Source organism: Bombina bombina, chromosome 2 (genome assembly GCF_027579735.1).
Source record: "Bombina bombina isolate aBomBom1 chromosome 2, aBomBom1.pri, whole genome shotgun sequence".
Lineage (NCBI taxonomy): Eukaryota > Metazoa > Chordata > Amphibia > Anura > Bombinatoridae > Bombina > Bombina bombina.
The window spans coordinates 1,118,753,934-1,118,766,084 of record NC_069500.1 but is presented as its reverse complement, the minus strand read 5'-3'; the positions used below and the strand labels follow the sequence as shown (position 1 = coordinate 1,118,766,084).

Here is a 12,151-nt window from a genome sequence, read left to right as displayed (position 1 = left end):
AAGTTTTTGGGTATGAAGTGTAATATAATACTGTTACAATGTTGCATGGATCATTAAGCTGTGCATTGCACACATTTGTTAGATCATAACATTGTGTTAAATGTTTATGCAGGGAAGTTTAATTGGTTTTAGGTGTCAAAGGGTGGTAGGAAAATTTAGCAAAACTTTTTAAAACTTTTTTAAACTTTGATTTTTAAGAGTGACATATTCTGCTAGATTCACTGTCTCAAAAATTAAACTGGGAATTATGGGTCTGCAGCTATATATAACATGTTTAAAATCTTATCAACTGAAACATGATTTGTGCTAAGTACATAAAAAGGCAAATATAAGAGAAATGGGTCGATTTATCATCTGTCGGACGGACATCACATGCTGTAGCGATCATGTCTGCCTGACAACGCTGAATGCCGACAGCATACAATGTCAGCATTTAACATTGCATAAGCAGTTCTGGTGAACTGCTTGTGCAATGCCGCCCCCTGCAGTCACTAGCAGTTGGTGTCAATCAACCCGATCGTACACGATGGTGCGAATTGATGTCTGACACCTCAGAGGAGCTTAAAGGCTCACGTGGAAACAGATGCATATGGGGTCGGTTGACGGTTTGTTAAATCGGTCCCAAAGTATGAATTGGCAGGAAACTATATACATTTAGGTTTTAAATCAAACCAAAATGTAGATAAATGATTAATCATAATTGTGATGAACTATTTCTCACCTTCATGCTAAAGATTTTTTTCCAGATGACTTTTCCGCTCTTTGCATTTAAACATTATTAACATTGATGCTTTTAAAAATAAGAAATGATTTTTCCAGTGAGTTATTCATTTAAAGTTACCTTTTGTTTACAGATATCCTTTGCAAAGGCAAAAGGCCTCTATCCACACTGTAAAATGTGTCTTTTGCTGACATTTTAATACACTAAGGCTTTCTAAACTCCATAATTAAATTCCTTATGGTTCCACACATAACACAAGTTCTAAAATACCAAAAATCAGGATTATCTAATTAAATATTAGAAACAGTTCTTTCTTCATTCATGAAGAAACAAGAAGAAATATTAGCCCAACCAGGTTACCACTGATGCCACCTGAACAGTGGGATCATTATTTAAAAACCTGTATGGAATAAGTAAACTGCTGGATGCAGGACTTAATTAATAAAACAGAAGAAAACAAAAACTTACCCCATATACTAATTCTCCTACCATTCCATTCCATATTTTTGTTTCTGCATCTCTGGCTCCATACTTGCCATCACCTACAATTGTCAGTTTGTATTTAAATCCACAATGCTTAGCAATTTCAGTCGCCAAATCTACACAGTATCCTTCATACCGTTCATTCCCATCCAACTGGTCCGCATTTTTTTTATACATCACATATGGGGATTCCTACCAATAAGAAGTTTTGTTAGTAATTCATAACAATATAACTCATAATTCTTATCACAGAGATTTAATACACTAACAATGACTCTATAAAGCATGTGATCCTTGGTTTGCCCTTATGACATAAAATTGTTTAGAAATTATAATAGATAGATAGATAGATAGATAGATAGATAGATAGATAGATAGACAGACAGAATGACAGAGAGAGACAGACAGACATAGAAAGATGATAGATAGATAGATAAATAGATAGAAACACAGAAATACAGAGAGACAGATAGATAGATAGATAAATAGATAGATAGATAGATAGATAGATAGATAGATAGATAGATAGATGAATAGATAGAAACACAGAAAGACAGAGAGACAGACAGACAGACAGACAGACAGACAGATAGATAGATAGATAGATAGATAGATAGATAGATAGATAGATAGATAGATAGATAGATAGATAGATAGATAGATAGATAGACAGAGAGAGACAGACCAACAGACAGAGAGAGATAGACAGACATAGATAGATGATAGATAGATAAATAGATAGATAGAAACACAGAAAGACAGAGAGACAGACAGATTGATAGATAATAGATAGATAGATGGATTGATAGATAAATAGATAGATACACAGAAAGACACAAAGGGGTCTATTTATGAAGCAGCGGATGCTGCTTCCGACCCACACCGCTTCAGTTGCGCCTGAAGCGGAAGTTAAGAAGCAACAGACCTAAGACCGTTGCTCCTTAACTCTTCCGCAACCTCTAAATCGGCGGACAGCAATCAGCCCGATCGAATACGATCCGGTTGATTGACACCCCCTGCTAGCGGCCGCGAATCTGCAGGGGGCGGTATTGCACCAGCAGTTTACAAGAACTGCTGGTGCAATGATAAACGCAGATAGCGTATGCTGTCTGAATTTATCTATGTGCGGCAGACATGATTCACTATAGCGGATCATGTCTGTCTGCACCATGGTAGATATACCCCAGAGAGTGAGAGACAGACAGAAAGACAGAGACAGACAGACAGACATAGATAGATGATAGATAGATAGATAGATAGATAGATAGATAGATAGATAGATAGATAGATGATATATAGATAGATTACACAGTTTATAATAGGATTTCACTCTTAATGAGTATTTAGTGGATCACACATAACTAATGGATATCTATAGATAAAAATAAGCTTTAAAGATATATGAAGGCCAAAATATTTGTTTTATGATTCAGATAGAGCATTTCATTTTAAACAACTTTCCAATTTTTTTTTGTCAAATATTACTTTATTCTCTTTGTATTTTTTGTTGAAGCACTACTTTGAGCTATGTGAACACATGAGGTGAGCCGATGAGAAGGGGCATATATGTGTAGCCACCAATAAGCAGCTAGCTCCCAGTAGTGCATTGTTGGTATGGAGTCAACCATACAACAATTAAATAAAATTAGTAAATTATTGTTTAATCTATCTGAATCATGAATGAAATATTTTGGGTTTCATGTCCCTTTAATACTTTTAGCCCAGTGTTAAGGAAGCCCAGCATTTGATAGTACATCCAGCCCATAGAACTGTAATCACATGTATTCCTGTGTTTATGTGCTTGCCTTTTAAATTCATCTTGCTATTTATATTTGCATGCAGAAAATCTATACAGATAATATTAAGTTAATCTTTTAAGGACAATAAAGTGATATGTGCATAAAGTTAAACATTATGTAACTATATATCCTAGCATATTGCTTTTTATTATTCCACAGTGTTCATTTTAACATTAATAATTGATGTTATTGACAAAGCAAACATCAAAATGTAAAACACTGCAAAATGTTTAAAAGGGACAAAATAAAGCAATATATCATATGGGCTGATAAGCAGCAGCCAGCAACATCTTGTTAACTGATTCAAAATAAACTTCCATGATTCAAATAGGGCATGTCATTTTAAACAACTTTCCAATTTACTTTTATCACCAATTTTGCTTTGTTCTCTAGGTATTCTTAGTTGAAGACCGCTACCGATCTGAATGCAGTTTAACAGTTTGTCACCACTAGAGGGCATTAGTTATTGTGTGTCATATAGATAGCATTGAGCTTACGCATGTGAAGTTACCTTGGAGTCAGCACTGATTGGCTAAAATGCAAGTCTATCAAAAGAACTGAAATAAGGGGACAGTTTGCAGAGGCATAGATCCAAGGTAATTACAGAGGTACAATGTGTATTATTATAACTGTGTTGGTTATGCAAAACTGGGGAATAGGTAATAAAGGGATCATCTATCTTTTTAAACAACAAAAATTCTGGTGTTGACTGTTGACCGTCCCTTTAAGACTGTTTAATCATCTTGAGAAAGGGGAATGGCAACATTAAAGTTAACGCCCTGCATGTCTGAGACAGATGCAATACATTAAACAGTAACTTCTTTGGTAACCAAAGGGTGAATAGGAGTTTGCACCACCAGCAACAGTGATGAGTAAGTAACACTGTTATAGACATATGTCTGTGGCAAGAACACCATGGCCACATTAATGTGCTGGCTGCAATATATTGTAAAACAGTGGCATTGCCATGACTGTAAAAACACAGTTTTAGCTGTCTCATTTTTATTATGGTTCTGGTAATATTTTGCTTACTTTTAATTTCACCACTGGATAAAGGAAATTAAAACACTTAGCATGTATGTCCATTGATCCTTACCAAAATCGTAGTGACAATTACAGTTTTATTTTCAAGACCCATTGAATCATTTGCAGACAGAGCATCACTAACAGTAACCACCATTTTGTCCACTTCACTCCAGTAGCCAATCTATGAAATAAAAAAATAAATAAAAAAAATGGCATCAACAAACAGCACCTTTACATTACATAATATTTTAAAAATGAAACTTGCCTAGGGGTGGAGTCTAGTGCTTTCTATGGACTGAGAGGAGAACACACACACGATAAGTGCTGCTCCATTGATTATAATGGAGAGTTACTCACAACTATTTGAATAAAATACATTTTCAAGTTGTGATGTTTTGTCAAGTTTATTTCTGCCAGATATTAGTCTAACAAATTGTATTATTGAATCTAGAACAATATGTTGTTTCTTTTCTTTAGTTACCATTTCAGTAAAAAAAGCTGTGTACCTTCCAAATAAGTACAAATTTTTATGGACACACATTTTAAATCCGCCAAAATGCAATCTCCTTTATGATACTTACTAAAGATTCCAAAAGACAAAAATAATTTTGTTGTACAAATAAATGCTCTCTCCTATTAAACTAAAGGGCTATTATTTTCAGTGAACAAATCATTTTTTCTTTGTTTTATAACAATATGCACAAATGTTTCCTTGATTTTATTGTCATGGCATTTACATGTTTCATACGCAGAAATAGCCCAAACATGTAATTTTAAAGGGACAGTAAACCTTAAAAATAATGTTATATAATTCTGCACATAGTGCAGAATTATATAACATTATTTAAGTGCTATAGTTCTAAAAGCCTTTTTTACCTTTAAATACAGACCCGCTCTCTGCTCTCTGCTGAGCGGGTCTGTAATATTTAGTCAGCGCATCGGGCCAGCTGTATAGTCACAGGAGAGAGCTGCACTTAGTCTTATGGCGCGGTCGGGCCGGGCTGTGACTATACAGCTGGCTCGATGCGCTGACTAAATATTACAGACCCGCTCAGCAGAGAGCAGAGAGCGGGTCTGTAAAAGCGCCATCATTTTTACATATTTAAAGGTAAAAAAGGCTTTTAGAACTATAGCACTTAAATAATGTTATATAATTCTGCACTATGTGCAGAATTATTTAACATTATTTTTAAGGTTTACTGTCCCTTTAACTATACATAGTACTCAAATAGATAAATATTTGGCCCACAAAAACATATGCTTTTTATTTTACAATAAGTGCTACCGAAAAACCTTGACTGACCAAAAGTGGTCTGTGGGCCGTAGTTTTGGTGGCTCTGTTTTAGCTTATATCTCAAAACATAAGCCAGGGAAATATTAAAAAAATAAGTGGCTCACTATTTATCCATAACCTAAATACATATTTTAGTCATAAAAATACAAGGATCCAATAATGTGTCAACCTAAAATACAGAGAATGAGAGGACAATACAGTGCATTATATGGTAAAATATCGGCATTACCTTTCTAGGGCCATTGGTTTTTAATTCCATAATGTTGATTGTATAATTCACTCTTTTACCATTCTGATCAAATTTTATGTTACCAGTTAGTCCATCTACTTGCACCTAGAAGATAAGAGCTCTACATTAACACTTGTTTCATTTGCAAAATATGAAGCTGCAACCAATCACATTTTAATTGTAAGAAATAAAAATAATCAAATTACCTGCTTTAATGCCCTTTCTATTTCTACCCCATGCCCCCATGGAACTGCAGGATTTGCAAGACAGTCTCCAGCATTCCCTCTTCTAGAAATTTCTATCCTCTGTTTCTTCAGATTCCGAAAAGCTTCAGTCATGACTTGCACTGCATCAAATGTCAGAGCTGAAGTATACTGAAAATGAAGTTAATATAATAGAATTTAGCAAAATATGTTATATGAGGATAAAAATTGATCCTTTATTTTTAATCCAATTTTATTTTCAATTCAATAAAAGTTTATTTAGCAGCAGGAAACCACAACAATAATTGTATAGCCAATTAGCACACCTAGGCAAGTTTCCACTTGCTTTCCCACAGAAGTGGTCTGTATACATTGTTACCAATGCACCAGGGAACTCTGGGTGAGGTATGCAAATGAACAATACAATATCTCACATTTTGTGCTTCCATACTTTTATGTCTGACCCCTTATGGGGTTAATGCAGTAAAATCAAAACCCTTCTGGACAGCCATTTCAAGCTCATTAGCTCTCATCAGCAGAAAATAGGTTTGATATGCTGCTTATTTCCAGGGAAAAAAGCAATATCCATATAAGTCATAAGGGGATTCTGTGGTTAGACACAGTATGGAAACAAAAACTGTGAGATATGGTATATCTCATTTGTATATCTCACCCAGAATTCTCTGATGCTTTTGTAAAAATGTAAAAAACAAACTCAACTCATCTACCCTCTACTTATTATTGACTCAGAGCTAAAGTATGCAGGCTTCTGCAAGGTACAGCCTTTTCTCCCGTATCCTAGTGCAAATTAAACTTTAAAAATACAGTATAATGATTTTTTTAGTCAAACATAATACAGATTAGTTTATATGAAGTAACCAAATGCCATAATTGAACAGCTTGTTCAATTATGGCATAAATGGTTGTAAATGGTTCTCTGGGATCCCCTTTGTTCAGAAATAGCAGACATTTATGGCTTTGGCGTTGCTTTTTGGTAATTAGAAGGCCGCTGCGCACATATGTGTATTATGCCCAGCAGTGAATGGGTTAATTAGGGAGCATGTAGGGTGCTTTTTGGGGTAATTTTAGCTTTAGTGTAGTGTAGTAAACAAGTCAAAGTATTGATCTAGGCCCATTTTGGTATATTTCATGCCACCATTTCACCGCCAATTATGTTCAAATAAATTTTTTTTTTATTTTTCACAATTTTAGGTTTCTTACTGAAATAATTTACAAACAGCTTGTGCAATTATGGCACAAATGGTTGTAAATGCTTCTCTGGGATCCCCTTTGTTCAGAAATAGCAGACATATATGGCTTTGGCGTTGCTTTTTGGTAATTAGAAGGCTGCTAAATGCCGCTGCGCACCACACGTGTATTATGCCCAGCAGTGCAGGGGTTAATTAGGGAGCTTGTATGGAACTTGTAGGGTTAATTTTAGCTTTAGTGTAGTGTAGTAGACAACCCAAAGTATTGATCTAGGCCCATTTCGGTATATTTCATGCCACCATTTCACAGCCAAATGCGATCAAATAAAAAAAAATGTTTCCTTTTTCACAAACTTAAGGTTTCTCACTAAAATTATTTACAAACAGCTTGTGCAATTATGGCACAAATGGTTGTAAATGCTTCTCTGGGATCCCCTTTGTTCAGAAATAGCAGACTTATATGGCTTTGGCGTTGCTTTTTGATAATTAGAAGTCCGCTAAATGCAGCTACGCATCACACGTATATTATGGCTACCAGTAAAGGGGTTAATTAGGTAGCTTGTAGGGAGTTTGCAGGGTTAATTTTAGCTTTAGTGTAGAGATCAGCCTCCCACCTAAAACATCAGACCACCTGATCCCTCCCAAACAGCTCTCTTCCCTCCCCCACCCCACAATTGTTCCCACCATCTTAAGTACTGGCAGAAAGTCTGCCAGTACTAAAATAAAAGGTTTTTTTTTATCATATTTACATATGCTGCTGTGTAGAATCCCTCCTTAGCCCCCAATCTCACGGACCCCCCATCAAACAGTTCTCTAACCCTCCCCCTCTAGCCTAATGGGCGCCATCTTGGGTACTGGCAGTTGTCTGCCAGTACCCAGTTTAGTAAAAAAAATTTTTTTGCCCTTTTCTGTAGTCCCCCACCCCCCATCCCTCCCAGAACCCTTTGATTGCTTTATAGATTAAAAATCCACCCTTTTCTCCAAATTTATTATTCAATTATTCTGTAGTGTAGCGGTTCCCACCCGTTCCTGCCCCGTGCACGCACCCGCCCGCCGCCCCCTGTGCACGCCCCCGGGCACTCCCGCCTCCGATCCTGCCCCCTCCACATGATCACAGGCCCATTGCAGGCCGCCCACCCGCCTCCCTACTTTGCTCCCACCCACCAACGACGCTCCGGTGTAGAGAGGGCCACAGAGTGGCTCTCTCTGCATCGGAGGCATGTAAAGGGGTATTGCAGGATGCCTCCATATCAAGGCATCACTGCAATACCCTCAGAGCTGCTGGAAGCAATTGCGATTGCTTCCAGCACTCTGTTAGACAACTGACATACCAGGTACGTCAGTTGTCATTAAGGGGTTAAGTTTATTTTATGTACCAGTATTTTTTCATCATAAATAAATGTTATTGCAAACCTCTACTCATGCAATTTGGCAGCAATTTATAAATATCAAAAGGAAAAGGGGGTAAACAATTACACTTTTTTAACATATATACAAATGGATACAAATAGAAAGGAAGATGTAGTAGTGGATCTTAGAGATGGGGATTTTTACTTCCAAACTCTTACTCAACAATCACACTATCTGACATCTAACTACTAATAATTTTAAAACAAAAGAAAGGTTAAAAAAGGGGCCAGTGGACCCAGTGAGCGTGTATTAGGTATGTTTATGTGTTTTAGGGATCAGTATAAACACATGGTATCATGACAGATCACAAACTCATTACAAAGTATTCACACAATCGCAAGCAAGCTATGCACTCAAAGGCGTCCTCCTACTTGCGTACTGCTTTGATCAAACAAAGTCAGCCGATTTCTTACTGAATCCCTATATTCATAACTCCATATGTTCAAGTAGACTCCACATACATACTCATAGTTGTCATTGGTGTACAACAGGATTAAAGCCCATTCCTATTTCAATACTTCAATATTCCCTTATACAGGTCAACTTTAAATCTAGTAAATGAGCATCCTAATTGTAATTGTAATGCAGTGAGCGTAGTTTGGGCAATTACACTAATACTGTGCGTGGTGAGCAGAGGTACAATATCAACACTAAGTTCCCCCCTGGACTGCCCAAATATCATCGACTTTAAATTACAAACAATATCGCCAGCGGTAACTAAAAAGAACTCCGCTGCTAAGAGTACTATGTGTGTGTCAAAACACGCTAACAATAGAGGCCACGCCTGCCGACACGTTTCCGTCACTCAGAACGTGACTTTGTCAGGGTATAGGGCATGATAAATATAATAGAAATATCATAGCGAACCATTAACAGACAATAGTGCATTAACATTGTTATGTGGGTATAACAGGTCTACTTTATTTGTTATGGTATATACCTCTACAAGGACGCTTTGGGCCAGATTACAAACAGAGAGCAAATGTTTGCGTGCAGGCAATAAGGGGTTTATTGCGGATGTTTGCTCATTGGGGTTTACCACTAGTATTACAAGTTATAAGTAAATGCGATCGCTTGAGCGCAATTGTGATTTACACTAGAATGATTACCGTGTCCTCAGAGCTCTAGTTAACTCTTTTGCAAAACAAAAAAAGTCTCACAAAACACATAAAAAATATATTACAAAGAACACTTACATTCATAATAACACCATCAAATAAAAAATATTCACAAAAAATATTGCACACAAAAATGATAAGGATTTAATGATATCAGGTCTTAGGTGTTGGAAAAAAAGCAGCAAAGGGCTTTAACATAGAGATACATACATATACATGTCTAAAGATGTATATGAATGCATGTATATACTTTTTTTACTCCCATGACTGCTATGATGGAATAAGTGATCGTGCACGTGATATTCTAACCTCAGCTTTTTGCGCTTGTTAGGTTTGTGCACAAGCGAAAACAGTTTGCTTTCAACTCACAATACGAATGCAACCTGACAAGTGCAAAAAGCTGAACTACGGTTTGTCTACTTAATAGAAATATATAGTTTTGATAGGAAAAAAAAAGAATTTATTTCTGGAGTGATAACAAAAATGCTAAAAATTCTCTGGTACTTTGAGCAAGTTTTTTTTTTTAAATTCCCGGTCCTGAAGCGGGTAATTCAGAAAATTGTTGACTTTCCGATTCCATAAAAATGGAAGTGAAGGCTCCAGATTAACACTGCTATATCCACACAGTCATGCACTATAGTGACAAATTTATAACTGTAAATAATTGACCTTCTACAGAGAAGAAGAACTAGGTTGCAACACAGCGATGCCCATTGCTTTATTGGCACTTACTGGGCATGGGCAAAATCTTGGATCCAGCATTTGTTTGCTAAAGAAATGCTGAATATGGCCGCAGGCAGCACCATTCCCTCTATGGATATATCAGTTGAAAGTGCAAAAACAAACATGTGGATTTGCAAAGATATTTGTGTGTTGCGCATTCACGCTAATATATCAGGTGCCGAAAATAGCCGAATGTTGCTGGCTGCAGCCATATTCAGCATTAGTTTAGCAAACAAATACAGAATCAAAAGTTTTGCCCAAGCCTAGCCCCTACACTTTACACTTATTTTTACAAAAATTTAAAAAACTAATATTATTCTTAGGCTATTTTTTTCTTTTAAAACATCACTTTGTGCTGCATTTATTTAGTGTTTAATGTCTCTTTAAAAAGCCGTTTTCAAACATTCTTGTATAATCTACTTCGGTATATACTCCCACATCAATGAATATTAAGGTAATGGTAATTATGTGTTTGCAATTGATTATAACAATAAATAAATAACAGAATTGGCTACAATTATATTACTTTCTTTAATATACTGAAAGAAAATGTAATTTTTTTTTCAGTTTAACAATACAAGTACATGCTCTCTCAGTGAGATATGAAATTTGATTTAAAGAATGTTCATGTATGATGATTCTTAAACTTTATTTGCATTACAGTTTGGTTAATTTGCGTTACAGAATGCTTTATTTGGGTTACAGAATATTTTGTTTGCGTTACAGAATGCTTTGTTTGCGTTACAGAATGCTTTATTTGCGTTACAGAACGCTTTATTTGCGTTACAGAATGCTTTATTTGCATTACAGAATGCTTTATTTGCATTACAGAACGCTTTATTTGCGTTACAAAATGCTTCATTTGTGTTACAGAATGCTTTTTTGCATTACAGAATGCTTTATTTGCGTTACAGAATGCTTTATTTGCGTTACAGAATGCTTTATTTACATTACAGAATGCTTTATTTGCATTATAGAATGCTTTATTTGCGTTACAGAATGCTTTATTTGCATTACAGAATGCTTTATTTGCAATACAGAATGCTTTATTTGCGTTACGGAATGCTATATTTGATTTACAGAATGCTTTATTTGCGTTACAGAATGCTTTGCATTACAGAATGCTTTGTTTGCGTTACAGAATGCTTTGTTTGCATTACAGAATGCTTTATTTGCCTTACAGAATGCTTTATTTGCGTTACAGAATGCATTATTTGAGTTACAGAATGCTTTACTTGAGTTACAGAAGGCTTCATTTGCATTACTGAATGCTTTATTTGCGTTACAGAATGCTTTATTTGCGTTACAGAATGCTTTATTTGCGTTACAGAATGCTTTATTTGCGTTACAGAATGCTTCATTTGCTTTACAGAATGCTTTATTTGTGTTACAGAATGCTTTATTTGAGTTACAGAATGCTTTATTTGCGTTACAGAATATTTTGTTTGCGTTACAGAATGCTTTGTTTACATTACAGAATGGTTTAATTGCGTTACAGAATGCTTTATTTGCGTTACAGAATGCTTTATTTGCGTTACAGAATGCTTCATTTGCTTTACAGAATGCTTTATTTGTTTACAGAATGCTTTATTTGAGTTACAGAATGCTTATTTGCGTTACAGAATATTTTGTTTGCGTTACAGAATGCTTTGTTTACATTACAGAATGGTTTAATTGCGTTACAGAATGCTTTATTTGCGTTACAGAATGCTGTATTTGTGTTACAGAATGCTTTGTTTGCATTACAGAATGCTTTATTTGCATTACAGAATGTTTTATTGCATTACAGAATGCTTTATTTGCGTTAAAGAATGCTTTGTTTGCGTTACAGAATGCTTTAGTTGCGTTACAGAATGATTTATTTGCATTACAGAATGCTTTGTTTGCGTTACAGAATGCTTTATTAGCATTACAGAATGCTTTAGTTGCGTTACAGA

At 35.6% G+C, this 12,151-nt stretch overlaps 1 protein-coding gene across 1 annotated transcript in view; it reads right to left on the bottom strand.

Annotated features, from left to right (window-relative positions):
• The window catches only part of GRIA2 (glutamate ionotropic receptor AMPA type subunit 2), a 380,491-nt gene that overhangs the window by 90,222 nt on the left and 278,118 nt on the right, over positions 1-12,151 (bottom strand). The window contains exons 7-10 of the mRNA XM_053703773.1: positions 5,759-5,926; positions 5,553-5,657; positions 4,100-4,210; positions 1,190-1,396 (exon numbers count right to left, since the gene is read on the bottom strand). Of these exons, the coding sequence (XP_053559748.1) occupies positions 1,190-1,396; positions 4,100-4,210; positions 5,553-5,657; positions 5,759-5,926 (591 nt within the window). The remainder of the gene's footprint in view (positions 1-1,189; positions 1,397-4,099; positions 4,211-5,552; positions 5,658-5,758; positions 5,927-12,151) is intronic.